The sequence below is a fragment of the Anabrus simplex genome, chromosome 8 (genome assembly GCF_040414725.1).
Source record: "Anabrus simplex isolate iqAnaSimp1 chromosome 8, ASM4041472v1, whole genome shotgun sequence".
Taxonomy (NCBI): Eukaryota; Metazoa; Arthropoda; class Insecta; order Orthoptera; family Tettigoniidae; genus Anabrus; species Anabrus simplex.
Window position 1 is genome coordinate 116,878,894 of NC_090272.1, and position 27,297 is coordinate 116,906,190.

Sequence of the window (27,297 nt, forward strand, 5' to 3'; positions counted from 1 at the left end):
TTGCATCATATGTGTAAGGAATGTGCCGATATTTTTATTGACAAGTATCTTAATGTGATGATACGATGTTTTTAAATGAGAAAAAAGACAAATCCAATCGTAAGAGTTCAGGCAGGAATGTTAAAGCTAAAAAAGTAATGCATAAATGAAAGATCAAGCCATTTCACACCAGTCCATTTCACTTCTTGTTTATATGTCTAATTTCAGTCTTTGAATAATAACCTTTTAAATAATTCTTCATTCATTTATCCAGAATTGCTTTAGCAACTTCGAAGTTAATATCTCAATAACACTTTCTTTCTAGACGTAATTTCCTTATCCATTTCCGTATATACATTTCCACTGATATTTGAATTTAGCGTGATTTGTTCAGGTCAAGTCAATAGGAGCGCCGCCGTCGAATTGTCTCCCATTTTAGCAAGGCGAAATCCGTAAGTGTCGCGTATTATCTCTACTGTATTTGGCGAATTTCGACAGAGAGGTAAAGGTTGACAGTTAACGAATTTAAGTGCGGCAATAATAGTTTTTTGAGATTTTGATTCAATGCTGTACAATAAAACTTTCACCAAAGGAACAATATTACACATGAATTACAATGAAATAGAAGTACGGTGTGATTATACAATTAAAATCATTTACTATTTGACTACACACTAAGAGACTAACAGACACTACAGAGTCCTAAACTGACGAATGCGCGCGGCAAACTGGTGAACCATACTTCAGTGTTCATGACCTTGGAAGAAAAAGAATACCCCTGTTACCCTTCCTCACAACATATGCAAAATCTCCACTACTTGCTGTGGCGCTATAGAAATCGGTTAGCCGGGACGAGCGGTATTTTGTGCGTATTTCCGCTAATAATTTTCTTAATAATAAAATAAAGTAAAGGAAATAATTATCTGATAAAACAACAGGACTTATATAAACTGCTTTTTTACATCATTCCTAGTTTCAGGCGGTTAAAATGGGATAAAAATGTAATACTTCCTCCAGAAAGTGGGAGGGTGTGAGTGCCCCTCCTCACAGGCGACCCCCCCCCCTCCTCCCACCGCCTAAACGACGCTACTGGATGTGCCGTTGCTTACGCTATTATACAAGGCTGGGAAATGAGCAATGAGAAGTGGGGTCACAGAATTTAGTTTTCAGTTCTCCCGCTAGGATCGCCTTTCTTGGACATAAATTTTGAACGTCTTCTTATGTTCAGCATGGGTCTTGTGACAAGTTATTGTGAAAATTCGCTAATATACTGCTAATTATGATACTTACAGAGAAACCACGTATTCTGAATGTTGCTTATCACCTATTTTTGTTGTAGTAGTGCAAATAATCATGAATATGTTTGAACCATATCAAGAAATTGTATGGTTTCATTGAAGCTGTTCCTGGTACCGATTTCTTCTGGGCTTACTTTCTCCAAAATTCTTAGGCCAGCAATTGTGTCTATCATGAATATTACTTTAGCTCTTGCAACATTCATATTTTCCAAATTTGTAGCTATACTACTTTCCTAGTTAATTTCCGCACAGGTGTCACTACCAATCGTTTTTTCAGGTGATACAGCTTGTTGGCATGTTCTGCAGTTACCAGGTTACTATTTACTTTAAAATTCCTGCTCACGTGTTGTGAACTTAAATTTCTTTAAATATGGCCAGGGTCAAAACTGAAAAATATAGGACTGCTGGGATCTAATGGGTGCTGAAGTTGATGTACAAAGCCTGCCTCCTTTCCACACAAGGAGTGAAACATGGCCACACCCACTTGACAATTTGTCAATTCGGACGATCTGGAGTACACAATATTTAACAGCACAAGGTCTCGCGTGTTAGTTTGGCTAGTTGATCTTCTGTCAGGCTGTGTAAAAGAATATGACACAGGAATCCCGTAACGTGTGGAAACACCTTTGACCGTAATGCAGCGCAATTTATTAGCAAACTTATCTTCAATAACGACAGCATCTCTCTCTACGTAAGTCATTCCAAGAAGCTTATCCAAATTCCTGTCATAGACCAGCTTTGATTTTATTCCCATCTCATCTGTGATGATAGAACCTACTTTTTCATTATAATGCTGTAAGGATTTCTTTTTTGTAATCAGACGAGCTCGTACCAAGGGAGTAATTCCTGTCTCTCCTCTGGAATGGCCAATATAAGCTTTTAAATATTTTGGTGTAGTAGGTACAAAGTATCTTGAGATCTTAGTAACCGGTAGCCTTTGGATGCGCTACAGACCTTTATAGTATTCTCTGTGAATTTACACGCTTGTTTACAAAAAGCTTGAATCTGCTCCAAATCACCTTGTTCAGTTAGTTCTGTAATTTTATTTACTTGACTGTCAAGTCCATGTTGATATTTTTCATTTTTGAGTTGATGCATCCTTTCTATTCTATGCAATAACAAATAATTTACTTTAACACAATTTATTCATACAATTCAACACCATCCTCAAAACTATGCAAGGAAACTACATAACAACATAGAACAAAAGACTGTCTTTCTTATGCTTGAAATCGATTAGTCGCCAAAGGTATAACTTGTGTTCTCCACATTCTCCCACCTTGCAAAAGCAGTTTTGCAACACATCGACAACTGAAAATGTATACTCTTACACTTCACTCATAGATGTGAACCACTATAAGTCTAGTTTCTTGAGTGGTCGAACAGCTCTACCACAGCGAGTCTTGAATTCACTCCTGTTTTCACTCCTGGAGTCAACATCTTCGTTGTTTACTGTTTCTCCTGTTCGGTATTGTGAAGCATTGGTAAAATCTTTCTTCTCAAGACAGTTTATCTCTAGAGGATAAAGTCTTTGTACTGGACGAAGCAAGACACCAGTTGCTGTCTTAATCCTGCCCAGACGAGTCACATTGTCTCTTCCAGGTAACAGCTCCACCACTCTTCCTAAGGACCAGTTGATTCGCTTCTTGTCGTTGCTCTCTGCCAACACGATGTCTCCAACTTGGAGGGATACCCGTTGCTTTTGGCTCCGTGATTGAAGAAATCCCAAGTATTCTTTTTTAAAGCGCTTTCTAAGGCTCTCTCGAACAGCTTGTAGATAACGCCATCTGTCATTCAAACTGCAAGATTGAACTTGGTCCAAGTCGGTTACATCATTACCTTCTAGATTCTGTAGGAACATGGAAGGGCGTAGTCGCTTCAGTTCATCTTCTTGAGAAACATAAGTTAGAGGTCGGTTGTTCATCAAATTCTCACAATCGCACAAAAGAGTGCACATTTCTTCATAATTTAGACAAGCCTTGCCCAAATTACGGCGTAGCAAATCCTTTAAAATCCGAATAAGTCTCTCCCAGAATCCTCCCCACCAGGCTGCCGTGGGAGGGTTCAGCTTCCAGGTAATTTTCAGAAGACCACATGTCTTTTCTATTTCAGTCCAGTCCAATTGTCCCAGCGCCTTACGCAGTCCTGTGAAATTCGTCCCATTGTCAGAATAAATGGTATTCACTCTTCCTCTTCTTGCCACAAATCTGCGTAGAGCTTGGACATAAGCTACCGTACTAAGTGAAGTGATCAACTCTAGATGCACAGCCCGATAAACCACACAAGTGAAAATAACAATCCATCCCTTTTCTGCACCTCGTAGAAATACAGGGCCTGCTAGGTCTGTACCAGTGATCTGGAAAGTACTCGATGCTTTAATTCGATCCTCTGGTAATGGAGGGAAAGGTACTTCTAAAGCTTTAGCAGAGTTACGACGACAGATCACACATCTCCGAACAACTGCTGCCACCGTTCTTCTTCCTCTAAGAATCCAAAACCTTTGGCGCAACAAAACAAGTAGCGTATGTGTCCCAGCATGATTATGAAAATAATGAAACTGTTCAATCATCCTTTCAACCATTACATGTCTTGTTGGAAGTACAATTGGATAGGTATATTCTGGAGTGTCGTCAGAATCAACAACTCTTGATTTCATGCGAAGAATTCCTTCGTTATCTGTGAATACCTGCAGATTCTTCAATTGCTCCTTTCTTTCTTCTTCATAAAGAGTTTCACTCTGGATAAGGAAGAACAGCTTCTTCTCAGCATAGAGAAATTCTTCACTACCAATTTCTTTAGATACATGATCCCTATGATTACACTGCCTGAATCTCAAAATCCAAGCAATAGTTCTAACGATTTTAGTGTATCCAGAGAATCGTGAGCTTAGTTGCAGTAAGATCGTTCTCACAACAGTGATCTTGGCAGTTACAACTGTTTTTCTTCTTTCCCTGTTGACTTCTTCCCATACTGGTTCAGGACGGTTAGAGACCCATTCTTCCTCTTTACTTTTAAGCCAAGAGGGGCCCTCCCACCATCGGGATCTCCAAAGTTGTGCAGGTGAACATCCACTAGACAGCAGGTCTGCTGGATTGAGACCGCCCGGAACGTGCCTCCATGAATCAGCCTTACTGTATTCGTGAATCTCCTTTACCCGATTCTCTACAAACACAGACCAATGTCCTTTGTTTTCTATCCAGGATAAGACTACTGTTGAATCGGACCAAAACACTGTGTGTATACTATCCCTATGTAGGCATCGCAGGCTCAACTGAGACATCCTAACTCCAAGGAGCGCACCCATCAGTTCGAGACGAGGTAGTGTTAGTTCCTTGAGAGGTGCCACTCTCGATTTAGCCATCAGAAGGCTCAGTTTGATTTCATTTTCATCTTCTGTCCTCAGAAATATACAACAACCAAACGCCCGTTTGCTGGCGTCAACAAATACATGCAATGAGCTGTTGTCATGCAGGAAAATCCTTCGAGGTATCCGGCAGTCATGTAGGTATTGTAACTGCTGGTTCCATTGATGGAATTCTTCACAAATATCTTCTGGTAAAACCTCATCCCATCCTATCTTCTTTTGCCATGTCTTCTGTAGAATGAGTTTGGGAATAAGGGTTACTGGGGCCGAAAATCCAACCGGATCAAATATTTTCTGCACACTGGAGAGTACCACCCTTCGGGTTACCAAACCTGTAGTTGGGTTGAAGTTGCATCCAAGTTCATCTACGTCACAATACCATCGAAGTCCTAAGACATTTTCAGTTGTGCCAACATTACAATCTGAGGAATTCACCCATCCCCTCAAATTGAAACCTGCAGAGGACATTAACTCTTGTGCCTTTAAAATAAATGGCCCAATCTCTTCTTTTGAAACAACTCCAGTAAGACAGTTGTCCACATAAAATGCATGTTTCAATTTATTAGCTACTTCCTTCAAATGAGTTGGGGCACCATCCAGAAGGTGGTTCAGTACTGAAACCAATAAAAAGGGACTGGAACAGACCCCTAAAACCACCCTACAATGTCTAAAAGTGGCGACCTTTCCCTTATTCCACCAAAGAAAACGAAGCATACCTCTATCTTCAGGAGCAATTATAATCTGCAGGAAGGCCTTCTCTATATCAGCAATTAGACCTATAGGGTAGGATCGGAAATTGGTGAGTACGGATGAAACAAGGTCAATGAGGTTTGGTCCAGGTTCGAGGCACTTATTTAAAGAATTACCATTTCTGTCCTTGTTGGAAGCATCAAACACTGGACAAATCTTTGTAGTACCACTGCCTTTCAGCACAGCTCGGTGAGGCAGATAGTGCGTAGCTCCATCCGAAACCTCGTTTGCAACGCCTTCAATGATCCCCTTACTTTGCCATTCTTGAAACACTTCATCATAATACTGAAATTTCTGCATTCCTCGTAACTTTCTTGAAGTGTTCAACAATCGTTTCTCAGTAACTTCACGATTTGATTCCAGAGAAGCACAACCGTCAATCCAAGGCAGTTTAACAATGTAGCGTCCAGATGTTTCTTCTCTCTTCACAGTCTTATCGAAGAACATCTTGACCTGTTGTTCCCTCTCTTCCCTTTTGATCTGTTCGCCAGGATCTTTTATACCCATAGCTTCAATTTCCCACAAATCCGCTAGTCTTGTTGATTGAGTCAATGTAAGTAAAGTGTAAGACGAGGCAGTTGGTGAGGTGGTCTCAGAAGGTCCCATAAGTGTCCACCCCAAACAAGTTCTCACAGCCACCAGATTCTTGTATACGTGCACAAAGTCTGGCGTGATTATCTGAGCCCAGACATCAGCTCCCAACAATACCTGTATTTCACTAGCATTGTTATCATCACACTGTCTAACATCAGTAAGTTCAACTCCCTTATCCTTCAGTAAATTAAACAAGTCAGCGTCAACTAGGGGAGCACTACTACAAATACAATCAGAACCTAACACAGTAGCCTCACATCTCCTTTCCTCGTTCATACCCAACAGGGTTATCTGATAGGACTCGAAGCTAACAGGTGCTGTTTTCCTACCTCCAAATAATTCTTGACTTAGGGTTACCTTTCCGGTTTGTTTCAACTCTAATTTCTTAGCACAAGACTTCTTAATGTAGCTTTTCTGCGATCCACTGTCGCAAAGAACTCTCACTCTGTGAGTGGACCCACCAACAACTACCTTAGCAACTAAAGTCTGCAGATAGGTCACTTGTCTTTCGTTACTACCTGCTATCATGCTAACTGTATTTGAAACTGAATCATCTTTAGGTTCATCTGAGGCTGTCTTCGCACACATCAAAGCGTAATGTTTCCCTCTGCAAAATGGACACTTCACAAACATCTTACACTTAGCACTGACATGTCCCTGTCATAGACACCTAAAACAAGCTCCCTTTTTCTTTAACGTCCCTTGGCGTTCTTCTAGTGAACAATCAATAGCTACAGCACAGTCTTGAGAAGGATGTGTGGTTCTGCTACAAAACACGCATGCTAGTTCTTTGTTGTTCTTACTTCCCTTACTAACGGAAACATCCTCTACTGAAACTAAAGCAGCTGCTGAAGGCATTTCCTTCTTCTTAATCTTGATTTTATCATCTTGCTTAACACGATCTACCCTCTTATTAGCTTCAAAGGAACCTTGCCTTAGCTTAAGTCGTTCATCCCCTTCAACCTCAGTCTTTAAGAAGGCTAACAGTTCTGTCAAGCAACAGTCAGGTTCCTTGGTAGACGTTTCTTTCGATACACGGTACCTGTCCCAGGTTTTAAACATAACCTCTGGTAAGGCACTCTCCACAAGGGGAAATAACATTGCTGCGTATTTCTCCTTTGTCACTCCTAATGAATCAAGCGCCCTCAACTGTCCTTCCAGACTGTCATCCAGTTGTGCTATGGATCTTAAGCTGTCTTTCTTTAACACCAAGGATAAAAGTTCCCTAACATAGTACTCAATAAGTAACTCATCCTTCCCATACCTAGACTTCAACAAATCTATAGCCTTTTTATAGTTTTCCTTGGAAGGAGGAAAGTTTTCTACCAGTTTCTGAGCAGGTGAACCAGGTTCCATATATTGAATCCAATAAACAAATTTGTCTTCATTTTTAAGGCTGCCATCTTCATGTATTTTAGCAAATTGCGCCCAAAACCCAATCCAACCTTTCACATTCCCATCAAACCTTTTGAGCTCTAGTTTCGGCAGTCTTAATAATCTCTGATTGGAAAAATGTGAACAGTTACTATTGACTTCCGAAACATCTTGATCTGCAACTTGTAATGCCTGCACCTTCTCTCTAACCTTAAAAAATTTCAGTTCGTACTCACTGCAATTGTCGATCTCTGTTTCAAGCACGATGTCCTCTAGGTTTTCTCTTTGCAGCAGTTCATTGTAGACTTCATCATCAATACGTTTTAACTTCTCGTATCTTTCCACAAGTGAAGCATACCTGCTACGAATTTCTATGTGGTCACAATCGGCAAGATTCAGTAGTTCTTCAAGCTTATTCACTTCGCGAGTAAACACGCCGCGTAATACTCGCCGTTCAGTCATCGTTCTTCTAATTTATATTGATGTTGAAATTGCCTGTTGTCCTGTCACGGTCGCCAAATATTCTATGCAATAACAAATAATTTACTTTAACACAATTTATTCATACAATTCAACACCATCTTCAAAACTATATGCAAGGAAACTACATAACAACATAGAACAAAAGACTGTCTTTCTTATGCTTGAAATCGATTAGTCGCCAAAGGTATAACTTGTGTTCTCTACACTTTCTTTTAAAGTGGTAATCATCAAGGGTTTGACAGCGGCATAGGTCCTACCCTTCCGAGGGCTCGGCTCAGACTGAACACTTTCGCCCTCCACTCTTGTGAGCGCGCTGTTGTACATCACGTCACTCACCCATAGCCCACGTGACGGATACGGCAGCTCCTATTGGTAAAAACATCTTTCGATTGCTATTGGTCTATTTGAGTTTGACACCTTGGACCACGTGGGACGACCACGTTTTTGACGTTTGTGACATTTTGCTTCACTTTGATTTGGATGCGTATATCTGTTATCTTCGTTTGCGTGTTTGAAGAAAAAGCATCCTTAAGTAAGTTAATAAGTTGATGATTGATAGTTGCTACTGTTCCCAAAAATGTATTTTTATTATTTTTGACTGTCACCTTTTTATTACCTTTTTGTATGGTGGTTGATATGATAGTTACATAAGCCTACTTGAAACAGACACCTTAAAATTCAGTTGATGTAATGTTATATTATGTCTGATAAGCCACTATCGTTTTGATAGTATTGATATTAGCAGTAAAAATATAAGCTGATTACAGTGTCCTTAATTATTTTCTTCTATTTCTTTTCATGTCTCAGACCATGCACGAAAAGTGTCAGATCTGTGGAATGTACACAGATAGCGAAGAAGGCCAGCAACAGGGAAACTTATTTCATCATTTCCCTGTTGCTAGACTTAACATTTGCAGAGAGTGGTTGGACGTTGTGGGGGTCGAACGGTTGCGGCAGCTTCCCCCGAAGCAGCTGAGGAACCGCACTGTGTGTTCGAGGCACTTTCGTCACTCCAGCTATCCAGGACCCCTATCAAAGATGCTGTCCTGGAAAGAAGTAAGTAGTTGTTATTATTGTTGTTCACAGTACCGGTACTGTGACCTATCACATTTTCCTGTGATTCATTTCAATTGCTCTCCAGAGGTAATGATCATAAATTCATCAGTGCCAGATGAGGGGGAACCTCGCTTCTCATAATGAAATTTACTATAATGCCTGTCATATCTGAGCTTGCCTTACCTGTAAGTTGAAATGTGTACATTTCTTTGAGGCAGAGTGTAGCTGAAATACCTAACATTTATTATTAACAAAATAGTGCACACATGTGCAAATGTTATTCCTTGTTATAATCCATCAATGGCTTTACGTTGCCTGTATTGTGAAGACGAGGTATTTAAATGAGCTCACTATCCTAACTGCCTCTTTATCCGAAAACCATTTGTACCGTTTTGTCCAGGTTAATTTTAAGTTTGTTGTCTTCAGAATATTTTTCAAGGCTGACCATAGTTGCTTGAAGATAATCTTTGTTGTTAGAACCTATATCTAGGTCATCAGCGTATAAGTACAATTTGGTTGCGTTATGAATTATTTCTGTAACGTCTGCTGTGGCGATATTGAATAGAAGCGGACTGATCGATCACCCTGTAATACTCCACCCCACTGTTTAATAGTATCTGAAGTTTTTTTGCCATCATGAATTCCTACTTTATTTTGTGACAAGACATTGTTTAGTATTTACCTGCTTGTTACCATCATGTTTCCCGGATCTGTGTACATAATCTGTTGCACTAGAATTCATACAATGGCGCCTTTCACAAAAACTAAGTCAGTGGTACTGTACTGTTTAGGGTTATATATATCTTTTCCATTGAGTTGTTGATTACTTTGTATCCTTCATCATTTATTAATTATAGTATAATCATTGTCTTTTGATATGGTGTATTAACTCTACAACTTAGGTCACCTCCCAGAACTACAGGCTCTTTATTTTTCACTATTTTTATGGCTTTCATTATGTGCTGAACTGCAGTGTCCACTCTTCATTTAGAGGATGGTTTGAGGTCAGGAGTTCTGGTCAGTGATCTACGTTGACTTGGTGTCTGCACAGGTGACCCTGGGGGTGCTTGGAGTGACCGGGTTGGCTAAGCAGAGGTGAACCAGGCCCATGGGGGGAGGGGATGGGGAATTTCTAACATTTGAATGTACCATTTTGAATTTATTTCCAACATCCTCTCAGCATGTAGGGGATCTTTTCTGGACTCAGTGAATATAAAATGTGCAAGTACAATTAGGTTTTCTTCCTTAAGTTCAACTGAACATGAATGGAGCAAAAACAGTTGTATGACATCTCTCAATACAGTTACTGTTAATGTATTCAAGTGCTTAATATTTAGGTGGACAATATCATATGCTCAATGTAATTTTATTGCTGTTTTGCGTACTGTAAGAACCATAGAGGGACCATAAGAACCATAATACATGTTTATGAATGAATGACATTATGAGATTTGAAAATCAATACCCTGCATTCACTGTAGTAGAGGAGGAAAAAATGGTACCATTCTTATTGTTTTTTCTTGTGCATGTAGGTGTGCCTGAACACGAGTCTGGTCCTCGGCCAAGGCATTCGGCTGCTATGACTGCTGCCCCCACCACCTGCACTCCTACTGCCTCTGCTACTACTACTACTACTACTACTACTACTACTACTACTACTACTACTACTACTACTACTACTACTACTACTACTACTATCACCGGTGCTGTTGCTGCCACCACCATCTCCACGCCTGCTGCTACTACGAATAAACTTTTAATGAGTCATCGCTCGTCTGTGCTGACAGTGATATATAACCCTTAGAAAGAAATCTTCCCTTCCTGAGTGGATGTCGTTCATTGTAAAGAGTTGTTATTATGAAGAACTATTGAGGTAATTTCTTATTCTCTTCAGCCTGTGGACTGTAATTGTTGTTTCACTAATTGGTATTTATGTGCTCAGTGTTCTCCCTAGGACCTTTCTAATGGGTGCACCACCCTGCCGGTTTTAGAGACCGCTTGACTAAACCTAGATATATGTTAATTACATAATATTATTAATAGGTACACATTTGAGTCATTGGGTGCTCCAAATTCACCTATAAATACTGTAAATCTGCCAATTTAAATGATAAATCATTACCATAATTGCATCAGTTACATCGGAGATCAAATGTTTAGCTTGACTACTATGTAGTCGCGAGCAGGGGTCTGGATTAGCGTGGAATCGCATGCGAGCCCTCTATTCCGTATGACATCACAAACCTGTATGGCAGTCCACATGTCCACAGCAACCGAGTGGGAGGCCTAAGTCCAGTGTTACATGATTTGGAAGGAGCAATAGAACACTAGACGTTCAACGTACTCTGTTATAACTTGTTCATGATAATAACATTCAAATAGTTCAATTGTGCAGTTAATATTTACCTGTCTGATATTATTGTTAACACCCTGAGGGGAACGAATTGAAATTTATATTCATATTGAAGTTTTACGTAGTATTCCCTGCCCGGCTACTCATTCTTGCCACCCGCCTGACAAACATTTCTGGGGAGAACACTGGTGCTAATGTTATTATTGTTAATTTTACATTCAAATTAAGCAATTTCAGTTTATGAATGCTAATGATTGTTTAGCAATATATTTAATTGTGTATTACAAAACACCCAACAAGTAGGCTGTGCAGTGTGGTCATGTATCTATGAAATTGCGCTTGGGCAGTGGTGGGTTCGAACCCCACTGTCAGCTATCTTGAAGATGGTTTCCCTTCTTTGCAATAAGCAGGCAGATACTAAGGCCATACCGTAATTAAGGCCACAGTTGCATCCTTCTGAGGCCCATTCCATCGTTGCCATGAATCGGTGTATGAGCCTCATAGGCAAAAAAATGATCATTATGAAGCCCAGAGCAACATTATAATTGTTCATAAAGGTGGAAAAATGTTAAGTTCATGTTCAGTGTTGTAATTCAAAATATGCCATACATCTGCATGTTTCAGACCCCCATTTGTCTTAATTGCATTCATAATGACTTTTATAAATTCCTGCCCTACAGTTGTTATATAATCAAACACTTTGTTTAAACTTCACGGAACATGTATTATTATTATTAATATTAGTATTACTATTAATATTATTATAGGGAGATTAAGTACAGCATGAAACATATCTGCTAAATGGGAAGTGAAAAACTGTAATGTGGAGTTATTTTCAAGAGCAATGAACCTTTCAAACATGTGGTTTACTGAACTCATAGTCTGTTCCTTTATATGAGATCATCATTTGTATGATAATATTCAAATACTGAAGTGGAAGTGTCGTGTGATATTGTGTGAATGATTTGTGTAAAGAAGTCATAGTTTTGGTTAAGCATCCATTTCTACCAAAGGAGGTTTCACTGAAAATCTTGTATTTTGGAGAACATTTCTCATCAGAACACAGGAAATATTATGCTCTCTCCTCTCTTATTTGCAGTTTGTATGCACATCCTCCTATACAAAAGTATGTACTGGTATGTATGCAATGTCCAAATAACTAAATTAATATTTGTGAATTTTGTGATGTTGGTAACCCATTCACTTGATGTGATGGTAACAGTACTACAAACTTTCCTTATCATAGTACTGGGCAAGTTGGCCATGCGGTTAGGAGCGCACAGCTGTGAGCTCGCATCCAGGAGATAGTGGGTTCGCACCCCACTGTCGGCAGCCCTGAAAATGGTTTTCTGTGGTTTCCAATTTTCACACCAGGCAAATGCTGGGGCTGTACCTTAATTAAGGCCACAGCTGCTTCCTTCCCATTCCTAGGCCTTTCCTGTCCCATCGTCGCCATAAGACCTATCTGTGTCAGTGCAACGTAAAGAAACTAGCCTTATCATAATTGTCCCCCTGTGGGTAGGGGGTGGGCAACCACGCAGCCCTTAATTGAATTTTGGCATTGTTTCCGCTTACTTGTGCCAGGCTCCCCACTTGGTTGGCCGGGTGGAGTGCATGCTGTCAGACCACAGATCAGCCTACTCTGCAACCACCAACATAGATTTCTGCCTTCGATATACAGTAGGTACAAATGACACTGTCTGAAGTGAGTTTCCACTGTCTTCAACAGGCATTTCGTCTAGATCACAGCAAAGGCCCTTGCACACCATAATGTTGTGGAAGTAGCAGCATATTGTTCATAATACTGTACTAAATTAGCATACAATTCCTTGGACATAGCTCTTAGGCGGAGCTATGTTGTGCCTTGGTATGGTAATGTTTTGTGCTGGATCAGCTGCCATATTATTGTACGTAGATCCTGATGTTACATATTTCTGTCCATTTATTGGAACTCTCTCCTGCGGATGGACTGAAAGGAAGCATTATTTGTGCAACCTTACCAATCAGAAAACCAAACATTCAAAAGAAAAGCACAAACATCAAGAAGAAAACAAGCACAATACTTACCGAAAGGCAGTAGCATAAAATATGAAGCGTGGAAGGCAAAGCGAGAATTAAAAAGGCCAGGATCTTACATAACTTTGACAGGTTGCCAGGTAAATATTGCTAGCTACTAAATGACACACCAGATAAATTTGAAATGAAGAAAATTTACTAAGCAAATGTAATTTGAAAATGGTATAAAATAAGAACAATAAAAAATATATAATTCTTTTTCTGAAATTTAAAAATGCAATCAAGCTAGATGAGGAAAACAGTATTTTAAAATAAAGTAGAAATTAAGGAAAAATGAAGCTCACATTAACATAGGCTTCCGCCGAAATTAAGGTTTGAAAATTCATTAATAACTCATTACCTTACATACAGGAAATAATATTATTTTAAAATTGGTTGCAACCGATATGCGGGCCCGCGATATAAAATCACTTTAAAACTGAAATTTGCTACACTACAAGATACTAAGTTACAAGACGCACACAAGGACACACGAAAAAGAAGAAAATTTAGTGGCTCCAACCGCGAATAAACATTACACAAAAGAAACGAGCTAGATGAAAACACAATAAAATAATAGTGCGCAGCAATCCGAACAAAATGAAGTATATTAAAGGAAATTTACAATTAACGGTGCACTCATAAAAATAATAAAGGACACCGAAAACCAAACAGAAGCTACCCGTTACCGACGCGAAGCCAAGATCCCCTAATAATCATCAAAGCCACCCAAAATATTAACGTATCATCAGATAAGATAAGAAGGGGTGACATGACGTAATAAAGACAAAAGCAAGGAACCCAAACAATGGGAGAAAAGATAATAAGACAACGAAAGAAAAGTCCCATTATTAAACTTAATTTCGACCAGCAAATTTCAATTTTAAGATTTTAAGTTATTAAAATAATAATAATAATAATAATTATCATTTATCCAAGAGGTGATAGTGCCAGTTTACATTAGCCTTACTTAATTAAATCACCAGCGATTTACATACTTTAGAACAGAGGGGGCCGTGGAATGCGCTACGATGCGAATATGAGGTGTCATTAATTGAGGCCCGTAACAATGCGATAATCATTACATACAGATAACCAGCCACGAAGGCAATAGGACAAAATTAGACAGCAATATCAACCAAACAGGACAACACTAAGGTAGAAAACACGCACCGAAATGAATTACCAAAAAAATAAAAGTAATAATAATAATAATAATAATAATCGCCATCATAATGAATATCAAGAAACACAGTTGGCAAAAATGCACCCCGACAAAAACGTACGATAAAATCACTTACACAAAATATCACCTCATAGATGCATAACTAGCGATCCTCGAGCTCCCTACATTACATTAAATTTTCTTTTTCAAATGCATTCACTTCAAATATATATCAGATTTTGCTTACAAGGTTAACCAATACCAAAATAGTCGTTTATAATGTTGCTCATGTCCAAGATGAAATTACTCACATAGGTGCCTGAACGACTGGGATCCCTTCAATAAATTATAATTTTCAGTACTTACTTGGAGTAAAGATATCCAAACTTACAAGACACTTGAAACTTTAAATTCCGATAACGGATAACTCACTGCACCAAGTTTACATGTTACATTAAGAACAAAAAAAGGGTTGGAGCACACTGGATAACTTTGAAGGAATAATAGGGCCTAGCCCTCACATTACTCCTTAACCGCCGGAGTCAAGCTCCATTATAATAGCTTTCCCTTTTCGCCAAGCCGTCTGCTTGGGAGCTTCATACAACACAGCCATCTTGGAGAGTAACGGGGAGCTGACTACAGCAGACTACTGAGCTCACACCGAGCTAGCCGAGAGGCAGTCCCATAATTCAATGCGTGCACCGCGAAAATGCGCAGAAGTTACAAATGATAATTCGGCGCACTACAGAGTTCAGTCAAATGCCTGACAATAATGGATAGATAACTTGAATTAAATTGGTCTGGTAACTTCCACAGTTAGGAAACAGTTCCAACAATGGCCGATAATACAGATAACGGCTGGATACACAAGTCGACATGACAGATGAATAAATAAATACTCTTCGATGCTTTGATGTAATAATTCAGTTATGTCCAGTAAATATTAGTTCCCATTTTCACATTACAGTCCTCCCCTCCCGAAGCCAAAACACAGGGGAGACGCAAGTCCAAAACAATGGATAGCATGCCACAGGTATAATTTCAATGTCCAAACAAATCTTCATACGTTGGATACAGGAAGAGAGACACCAAATTTTTTTTTCCAGGTTCAAATAACAAGGAATGGTCTTACTTGGTTGCAGGAATGTTGACCTTCACACAATACTAGCAGACAAACATGCTGAGTGTGAACAGAATGGGATGCAACGGGGCCAGCGTCTCATCACGCACCACACAAGTTGACAGTACATTATTCAGCACATTGATCACACCAGTACCGAGCGCAGTAGGGAACCGTAGATATCACACACATTAGATCTCCAATCAGCAGATGCATGGGTGGTCGCGCGCGCAAATAACTGGAACACCACACACAGGAGCAGAAAGAGAGGGTCCAAGTGTACATAGCAGACCATAATAAACGGAAATGATTCAACCACTAATGTTAGGGACCACAAAGTTTTTCCAACTACGTTTCCAGGACACCTTAGCAATATTTCATTATGCTTCGAGGAGTTACACAAGTTCCACATGTCCAAATTTACCAGCGATAATAGTTCAAATTTTGCACCCGAGTTAAACATATAAGTAACACCGTTAACGTCATTATACCAGACCACATAGTTTGCATCGGCATTTGAAGTATTACCAAAATAACGAGGTTATTTTACATTCTTTTGTTGACTAGTAAGCAAACATACACAAGTTTTTTGAATTACCAATTTATGAGTTATAGTATTATCCATCCAACCTTTGAATAAGACTTACATATTAAGGAAAGTGAAAAAATAACTGAAATATCCCAAGACTTTAATATACTAGTATCGAGACTGATCACAAGAGATCAGAAATGTAATTTTGAATATTTAAGGTGGCTCATGGAATCCAGTGGCAAGTTACAGTGGTTTTAGTCCCAGCTAGTTAAGTAAAATTCAATAGACTCAACAATTTGATAGGTCGAAGACCATTATAGTTTACACATTCTTTTACATGTAATACTAGCATACTTCCACACATTACATAATTCTACAGGACAGTGCATATACCAGAAAGATCGTTAAGACCAAGAGCAGGAAAGATAAATGACCAGGGTGTACAGGGAGGTAACAGAGCAAAAAGATATTACTAAATGGAGGCAGCAGAGCACATACTGACAAACCATCTATAGAAATCAGGTAGCCCAGAACACAAAATTAGGAAAACAGGTAACGAAGAGGCAGAAAAATTACAGTATACACAACCATCCGCAACCATAACGTAGCAATCACATGGATAATCGACCAAGAATAAGAAGCAAGCCATGGCAATATCTGGAGACTTCGTCGACAATATAATAGGTAGAGGGGTGTACACAATGTGTGTCCGCAAGAGATCACCATGCAACCATTACCGAGGCCAACAACCACATGACAGCCAACAATTACAGTCAGGACGATAGAGAACAACTGAGAAAAACATGGAAAAGATATTACGTCCACCAGAACCAGCTCAACGCAGCATAATAAGGGCCAAAATTCAGGGAAAGTTACCTCTCCATATAAATAATCCTTGAATATACTGAGCACAGGTGTATTATCACAACCATCAAGTGTTCAGAAGAACCTCTGGATAACCCAGGACTAATAATATGGTGGCAAAACAACAGTCCACCCTGTGTGATTAGGCCAATCGCCACAGACACCCTACCAGCCAGTCGGAATACACGGGATATAATAAAATATAAATGATGAAGAAGTGATAGGTTACACGATGACAAAGCGCATAAGTTGATGGAGAAGAACCTTCAGTCAATCAGTTGGGTCCCATACCCCAACGACGGACAAGGAATCTTAGCGACAGTTCCGAATTTACCCCAAATGATCCCATACTCATTGGAATAGAACCCAGAACAGTCAGATGAAAACCAGGCAACAATATAGAGTTCCAAAAACATGCAGGGTAGAGCCAGAAGCAACTGAGTTACCAGGGGTTACCTTACTAAACCAGATGAGGAACTACGGAAGGCACCAACAAAGGAATACCTTATGTAAATAAGATAAAACGGAAGACGTTACACAGTGACAAGCACCAGATGCAAGGAAAATTTCTCGTACACAAATTTTTCACAATAACAGCAGATCACATACAGCATCTGATCCACGGATACAAATCAAAAGAGACATAAGCGCTCATACCACTAGACATCAAATGAAGACATGATCAGGACAGTGTACATTCACAAAATGACAAGATTTACCAATTACACTCCCATAACCCACAGAAAATGAACAGGAAGGAAGATTTACTACAGAAGGTTAATTTCAGAACAGATTCCACCATAATTAGATAAGGAACAGCACCAGTAACAACACAACAATTGCGCAACTCACAACCAAAATCCCAACATGAAGACACAGTAAAAACGAAGGGTCGTTTAAGCGATAAGCCAGCTGTACTCCACACCAGAACTCAGAAATGAACCCACACAACTGCCATGAAGTACCAGTAACAACACATGGGTAAAGCGACAAGAGATAAGGATGACCAAGAATCAACACATGCAGCAACCAACTAGGACTAGCAATGAAAAATCAGGAAGAATGAAAATTCACTCAAGCACATGGCCAAAACTGATATCATTAACCAGCACCAGAAGATCACACACATGCGTGACACTAGTCACACATAATGAGCAGCAGAGAATGAAACCCAAAGCAAGAATTTAGTACACAGACACCTGACAGAAAATATGCAAGGGGAAGAAGCTAATACACAATGACTACAATTAACCAGGTGAAACAACCCACAGATTTACAAGGAAATTAAGACCACACCTCATTACAACAAGACCACATGAGTGAAGTACATGCACACAGCAGAAAAGGTGAATAAAAGGTGATGAGTAGTTCCAAAAGGACTAAGACATGAATAACATCAGGTACTGTAATTAATCACTCCACAACAGAACTGACAGAGCTACCTGACATGGACACATCAAATTAAAAGATAATACCATCTCAGATGAACCATACAGACGTAGCCTATCACCGTTCAATCAGGAAAAGCTTTTCAGAGTATATGACAATAAGAAGACTGCCCAAGGTTACACAAATAGCATTAAACACTACAGTTCCAAGTGCGATTCCCATCAATACACCATAATCACATGACATAATCATACACGAGTTCAATACAGACCTACAACAACACCATATCAAGAACGGGAACATGCACAAGACCACATAAGGTAAAATAGGAAGAAATCCCACAGCACATGACCCAGATACGAACCAATATAGGCCTACATAAGCAAGAATCACCAACACATGAGAACTCACCACATTAAATAAACTCAGAATAATAACACATAACACATCGTAACCTGGACAAGGCAGAAGGGTAAAAATAAAAGTGGAAGGAGAGAGTCACCATGGGTCAAGATTGTAAATCAATTTCACATGTTCAGGCCAAACAGCGAGGTGGGTACACAGTCACTGCAAGAGAAAATGAAATTACAATACAAATTGTAACACTCCATCTGGACCAGGAATGAAGCTGGAATAAAAACATCACTTAGAGATTAAACCAGGGTTACAACAGCAGTTCCAAAACCCAACACAAATTAATCCAAGTAAATCCCACCAAGGACAGGTACTGCAATTCCAGCAAGACCTATAGTATACCAAGAAGCTGCAGATAACAAGGTCAAAGAACATCACATCATTAAGGTAAAATGTGGAAGAAACTTTCAATTATTTAAATCAGAAAGCAGATTAAGTAAATACTTCAAATTAATTAATAATAAAGGTGAGAATGGTCTTCAACTTACCCCTACATGGCAGGTATAGAATAAGCAGACCCCAAAACCAACAGGATTCCATGACCACGGAACATGGTAAATAAACAAGCAGCAAGTGCACAGATACAGAGCCACGCCATACTCCAAGTACAAGAGGGCAGCAACAAGCAAGTCTCGATCAAACATGAAACACATATTAAGCACAATTACTTGGATCCATTTCAGTCTTACAATTTTTAAGTTTAAAAGGTTGGTTTCCTTTGGCAGCCAGCAACACTGACCCGGGCAACTTATCAAGTTGTTAGAATAACAATAACAATAGCAACCACAGCGAATTGCTACCACTCAATACTGCAACCTTACCAATCAGAAAACCAAACATTCAAAAGAAAAGCACAAACATCAAGAAGAAAACAAGCACAATACTTACCGAAAGGCAGTAGCATAAAATATGAAGCGTGGAAGGCAAAGCGAGAATTAAAAAGGCCAGGATCTTACATAACTTTGACAGGTTGCCAGGTAAATATTGCTAGCTACTAAATGACACACCAGATAAATTTGAAATGAAGAAAATTTACTAAGCAAATGTAATTTGAAAATGGTATAAAATAAGAACAATAAAAAATATATAATTCTTTTTCTGAAATTTAAAAATGCAATCAAGCTAGATGAGGAAAACAGTATTTTAAAATAAAGTAGAAATTAAGGAAAAATGAAGCTCACATTAACATAGGCTTCCGCCGAAATTAAGGTTTGAAAATTCATTAATAACTCATTACCTTACATACAGGAAATAATATTATTTTAAAATTGGTTGCAACCGATATGCGGGCCCGCGATATAAAATCACTTTAAAACTGAAATTTGCTACACTACAAGATACTAAGTTACAAGACGCACACAAGGACACACGAAAAAGAAGAAAATTTAGTGGCTCCAACCGCGAATAAACATTACACAAAAGAAACGAGCTAGATGAAAACACAATAAAATAATAGTGCGCAGCAATCCGAACAAAATGAAGTATATTAAAGGAAATTTACAATTAACGGTGCACTCATAAAAATAATAAAGGACACCGAAAACCAAACAGAAGCTACCCGTTACCGACGCGAAGCCAAGATCCCCTAATAATCATCAAAGCCACCCAAAATATTAACGTATCATCAGATAAGATAAGAAGGGGTGACATGACGTAATAAAGACAAAAGCAAGGAACCCAAACAATGGGAGAAAAGATAATAAGACAACGAAAGAAAAGTCCCATTATTAAACTTAATTTCGACCAGCAAATTTCAATTTTAAGATTTTAAGTTATTAAAATAATAATAATAATAATTATCATTTATCCAAGAGGTGATAGTGCCAGTTTACATTAGCCTTACTTAATTAAATCACCAGCGATTTACATACTTTAGAACAGAGGGGGCCGTGGAATGCGCTACGATGCGAATATGAGGTGTCATTAATTGAGGCCCGTAACAATGCGATAATCATTACATACAGATAACCAGCCACGAAGGCAATAGGACAAAATTAGACAGCAATATCAACCAAACAGGACAACACTAAGGTAGAAAACACGCACCGAAATGAATTACCAAAAAAATAAAAGTAATAATAATAATAATAATAATAATCGCCATCATAATGAATATCAAGAAACACAGTTGGCAAAAATGCACCCCGACAAAAACGTACGATAAAATCACTTACACAAAATATCACCTCATAGATGCATAACTAGCGATCCTCGAGCTCCCTACATTACATTAAATTTTCTTTTTCAAATGCATTCACTTCAAATATATATCAGATTTTGCTTACAAGGTTAACCAATACCAAAATAGTCGTTTATAATGTTGCTCATGTCCAAGATGAAATTACTCACATAGGTGCCTGAACGACTGGGATCCCTTCAATAAATTATAATTTTCAGTACTTACTTGGAGTAAAGATATCCAAACTTACAAGACACTTGAAACTTTAAATTCCGATAACGGATAACTCACTGCACCAAGTTTACATGTTACATTAAGAACAAAAAAAGGGTTGGAGCACACTGGATAACTTTGAAGGAATAATAGGGCCTAGCCCTCACATTACTCCTTAACCGCCGGAGTCAAGCTCCATTATAATAGCTTTCCCTTTTCGCCAAGCCGTCTGCTTGGGAGCTTCATACAACACAGCCATCTTGGAGAGTAACGGGGAGCTGACTACAGCAGACTACTGAGCTCACACCGAGCTAGCCGAGAGGCAGTCCCATAATTCAATGCGTGCACCGCGAAAATGCGCAGAAGTTACAAATGATAATTCGGCGCACTACAGAGTTCAGTCAAATGCCTGACAATAATGGATAGATAACTTGAATTAAATTGGTCTGGTAACTTCCACAGTTAGGAAACAGTTCCAACAATGGCCGATAATACAGATAACGGCTGGATACACAAGTCGACATGACAGATGAATAAATAAATACTCTTCGATGCTTTGATGTAATAATTCAGTTATGTCCAGTAAATATTAGTTCCCATTTTTACATTACAATTTGTACCTCCTGCATGTTGTAAGAGGGAACAATCACAGAATCTGTAAGCGCTCTCTTGTCTTTTAAACCCACAAACATATTCATGATTCCATCTTTTTCCATGTAGCAGAAAAATTTAGATATATCCTACTGTCACATAAAATAGAACATTTTTAAGTATTGTAAATAGTGCAGATCAATGAATACACGGGATGCATACAATTTTGTAGCTTGACATTGTTTATCATCTAAATGCAGATGACTGATTGAATGATATGTTGTGTTTTGGTGCAGTATGTAGGAACAGAGTATGTGCTATCATGTCTTGGTTTCTTCAAACACTACTCTGCCAGAGATTTGCCATCCTCTAGTAGATGCAAAAGAAGTACAAATCTCAATATTTCTCAGTGTGTGGCCCTAGGTGCCTCTTTTGACAGACTAAAAGATGTATCATATAGTAAGTTCCTTGGGAAAATACAAATGGTGTTGCTGAAAACTTTTGCAATGTCAGTGCAACGTTAGACTGCAATAAGAGAGAAAAGTATTATGTTGTAACTTGTCAGTTCCAGTCTTTCTTTCTTTCCTAAATGAATGATTTTGTATTTGTGTTGTATTGCATAGTTTTCTGGCTGATGAATATTAATTGATGATTAACACTGCTGAATGTAATGTCATGAGATTATGATATACTATGATCACTAAAACTTTTGTGCAAATTTCTACACAATTTTATACCTGTAACACTGTGGATAGTAGGTAGAATATAGCTCCATAAACCAAAAGATCATGTTTCATTTCAATTTATCTTTGAATCCTACAAACTCCGTCCTTATCATATGAGTTTCCTTTCATCATTGTGGTTCCTGTGTATGGTTTTTTTTCTTACATTGTATTTATATTTTATTTCCTGCATAAGTGGCATATCTTGATACTATTGACTGTTACGGTTGGCTTAAGTAGTGTTAAAGAGGACTGATGTACGAGGGGATGTTAGTGTCTATTTCTGTCATAGGTCTTAATCTGAGATAGGGATTGCCAATCCCACTCACCTTCTGGTCACCTCCTTCCTCCCTTTGTGAGTTAGCTTCCATTTTCCTCAGCAGAAACAAACAAAAGCAGCACAGGCAAGCCAGTCACTCCCATCCTTCATGGCTTTGTGAATTAGTAAAAGTAAAATATAACTCCATAAATGAAATAATTATAATAAGCAGCACAAGCTGGTAAGCTTCTTTTCTCCAGCAAAAAATTATTATTAATAATAATAATAATAATAAAGCACAGGCCAACCTCCAGGTGTATTGTTGTTCAGAATGCAGTATTTCAGAAAAAGGTAACAAAGAAGGAAAGAAAGAAAAGGAAATTAAAGAAAAAATATGAGGGGAAGAAAAGAACAAAAATATATTTAATATAATATTTAAGAGGGGGGGGGGGGGGGCGAGAACCTGGGGACCCTCCGCGCGCTAAACGATTTAAATCGCCCGCCCGGTAATTTTAGCCCTGTGCTCACTAGAGGCGCTATTGTGCAATCCCTGGCGATCTTTGCGCAGCCGTTGCGTACAGAAGTGAAAAATAACGTTGAGAGTCATCTCTTACTCATTCTCTTTGGTAATCATATTTTTCTGCTTCATTACAAGTACTCCTTGTTCCCTACATTTTCTGACTATTCTTTTCAGTTTCAAACCTACTTTAGTGCAGTATAGTTTGCGTTTAATAGAACACTGTGAGCCTGTGGTTTTACTGTATATAGGCCTAATGGTTCAGTGATAATTACAGGTGGAAGGTTATTCTCTTCACTGGCTGCAGATATGGTTGGTTCCAAATGAAGTTCAATTTTCTTAATTTCCGTCTTCTGGGGTCTTCCTCCTATCTGGTCTTTCTGTATGTGATTGTTTGTATCGGGGAATATCTTGAAATACGGATGGAATGACGTTCGGAAGTAGAATTTTTATTGCTGTGCTTACACTATAATCTGAGTCCTTAAAATGCCTACTGCAAACAGTGGAATGCACGCTAGGTTTCCAGAGAGATCTCAGTCTATTTCCTTGACGACAAACTGTCAATCACCATTTAGTTTTAGGTTCTTCGTCTTTCGGAAATTTGTGAAATGAAATACCACATCATTTTGAGGTCTTTGATTTATGGTAGGAACACTACAGTACACCATGTTTTTTAAGTTTATCCGATGTTCGCATTACGTAAATACGTCGTCAATTTCAGTCACTAAATTATAATCACCTGCACTAGCACAAGAAAGCTCATAAAGTACAAAAATTCTTCTCGACATGCTCGTGAATGTTTGAATGAGTACTTCACCCGCGCAATTTTATGACTAAGAAGAGCGCACCTAGCGGCAAAACGATGCGTTTCAGGAGCCCGAGGAGGAACCAGTTTCACGACCAGCGAGGCCTTGCATTTCCCAGCCTTGTATAATAGCGTAAACAACGGGATGTGCATTCTCTGCATAACATCCCCCCTGTTCCGTCATGTCGTAGGGATCACCACGAGTCAAATTCGCGTCTCGTAGTATAGAACTGACTTTTTTGCATTAAGGCATTTGCCCCTTGCGCCGAGAAGGATTAGACCAGTCATTATGTCAAGGGCTTTTATACAGAGCTCAGTTTCATTCTCTATATTTCTTGTTGATCGAATGTAAGTTTTAAGAACATTTTAACTTACCGCTGTCAATAGGCAGCGCTGATCGGTTGTCACTTGTCTCGTGAATCAGCTGATGGTTGTATCGTTAATGGTGGCAGTACTGTTTATGTCTCATGTGTAACCTGAGCAATCGTTATCTTATGACTCAAGTAAATGTTGTTTTCTACAGTGGTGCTAATGATGATCATAATTAAATGTTAACCTTGTTAGGTGATGCAACTGGCTATTTGTGTATATGTTGCTGCTGGACGGTATATCTTTGTTATTTTCGATTAAATTATAATATATCGTTGTTGCTTCGTTAGTCACGTGTTTTATGTTGAGTAAATATTGATCGATTCAAGTGAACCCGGCACCAGTGAGCTATTGAAGCAGCTCCGTGTTGGTCTACGTCTCTACCTGACTATGAGTCATTGATATGTATCTCTGTTTTCTGTTTGAACAACGTGTTTAATGACAACCTGCTGAAGACTGCAGTGATGGAGGGATCTGGAAATGGTATTCCATACAGTAAATCTGGTGACAGAGATCAAGATGAGGTACGTGGTTTCATTCTAATTATGAAATTTGTCACTATAGGAATATTATAAGCATGAAAATATTAGTTGATTTACTTTTATGATACTTGTACGGAAGTTGACAGTTCTAGGAAACCAGCCTTATTGTATCACTACCTTATCACAAAATAAGTAATAAATTACCATATTTCCTTGCTGGAGCAGCAATATATCTTGTGTATGATAGTGGGGCCTCCTCATCTTTCTCATTTACTTGATGCAGCCTACCTAGCCAGACTCTAGGTTTCCAAAATTGATGAGGTTTTTAAACTTAATCCCTTAATCCCTTCACAACAATAATTCTTTCTTGCATCTACCTCAAGACAAATGATACCATTTGTTAAAAATTGGCCTTCAGTAGGCAATTAGCAATATTCTCAACTATCACACTCATTTCATATCAGATAGGATACACGTATATCATGCTATCTTGTCATACAGAACTACCTTTCCAGCCTCATTTTGGTACATATATTCATACAACATTATCATTATAGACTGTTATGCCTTTCAGTGTTCAGTCTGCAAGCCTCTGTGAATTTACTAAACGTCGCCACAATCCTCGATTTGCAACTAGTGTTGTGGCCTCATTTAGTTCTATACCTCTTATCTTTAAATCGTTAGAAACCGAGTCTAACCATCGTCGTCTTGGTCTACCTCTACTTCTTTTACCCTCCCTAGCAGAGTCCATTATTCTCCTAGGTAACCTCTCCTCCTCCATTCGCCTCACATGACCCCACCACTGAAGCCGGTTTATGCGTACAGCTTCATCCATCGAGTTCATTCCTAAATTAGTCTTTATCTCCTCATTCTGAGTACCCTCCTGCCATTGTTCCCACCTGTTTGTTCCAGCAATCATTCTTGCTACTTTCATGTCTGTTACTTCTAACTTATGAATCGCAGCTGCGAGCTCACTGCATTAGCTTTACGACACCTTGGTTCAATAGATTCACAATTAAGTATTTATTATTTTCCACCTAGTTGATACAATGATTGCTTAAGGCAATTTAATGGTTAAAAGTGGTACATGTTTCGTATTTTTTTTTTTTTTTTTTTGCTAGTTGCTTTACGTCGCACCGACACAGATAGGTCTTATGGCGACGATGGGATAGGAAAGGGCTAGGAGTGGGAAGGAAGCGGCCGTGGCCTTAATTAAGGTACAGCCCCAGCATTTGCCTGGTGTGAAAATGGGAAACCACGGAAAACCATTTTCAGGGCTGCCGACAGTGGGGTTCGAACCTACTATCTCCCGAATACTGGATACTGACCGCACTTAAGCGACTGCAGCTATCGAGCTCGGTGTTTCGTATTTTATCAACATCATCAGCCACATAACACTGTTTAGATGAAAAATATATAAAATTGACAAAGTAATGCTTAAGAGGAAGTGGCCTTAAAATTAACACAAGATTGACAACATTAAAAAAAAAAAAAAAAGTGCGATACGGACCATGAAACTGATTTTATGTAAACCTTGATTCAATCTCACTTACTATATTACCATCCTGGGAGAACACACAACCTAAATACTTGAAATTATCGACCTGTTCTAGCTTTGTATCACCGATCTGACATTCAGTTCTGTTGAATTTCTTACCTACTGATATCAATTTAGTCTTCGAGAGGCTAATTTTCATACCATACTCATTGCATCTATTTTCTAGTTCCAAGATATTAGACTGTAGGCTTTTGGCACAATCTGCCATTAAGACCAAATCGTCAGCATAGGCCAGACTGCTTACTACATTTCCACCTAACTGAATCCCTCCCTGCCATTTTATACCTTTCAGCAAATGATCCATGTAAACTACGAACAGCAAAGGTGAAAGATTACAGCCTTGTCTAACCCCTGTAAGTACCCTGAACCAAGAACTCATTCTACCATCAATTCTCACTGAAGCCCAATTGTCAACATAAATGCGTTTGATTGATTTTATTAATCTGCCTTTAATTCCATAGTCCCCCAGTATGGCGAACATCTTTTCCCTCGGTACCCTGTCATATGCTTTCTCTAGATCTACAAAACATAAACACAACTGCCTATTCCTCTCGTAGCATTTTTCAATTACCTGGCGCATACTGAAAATCTGATCCTGACAGCTTCTCTGTGGTCTGAAACCACACTGGTTTTCATCCAGCTTTCTCTCAACGACTGATCGCACCCTCCCTTCCAAGATGCCAGTGAATACTTTGCCTGGTATACTAATCAATGAGATAGCTCGATAGTTGTTGCAATCCTTCCTGTTCTCTTGCTTATAGATAGGTGCAATTACTGCTTTTGCCCAATCTGAAGGTACCTTACCAACACTC

At 38.9% G+C, this 27,297-nt stretch overlaps 1 protein-coding gene across 1 annotated transcript in view; it reads left to right on the forward strand.

Moving 5' to 3' along the window:
- The first annotated feature begins 24,546 nt into the window (after positions 1 to 24,546).
- The window catches only part of LOC137501865 (terpene synthase-like), a 63,084-nt gene continuing 60,333 nt past the window's right edge, over positions 24,547 to 27,297 (forward strand). Inside the window, exon 1 of the mRNA XM_068228979.1 lies at positions 24,547 to 24,969. Coding sequence (XP_068085080.1) covers positions 24,910 to 24,969 — 60 coding nt within the window. The 5' untranslated portion in view covers positions 24,547 to 24,909. The remainder of the gene's footprint in view (positions 24,970 to 27,297) is intronic.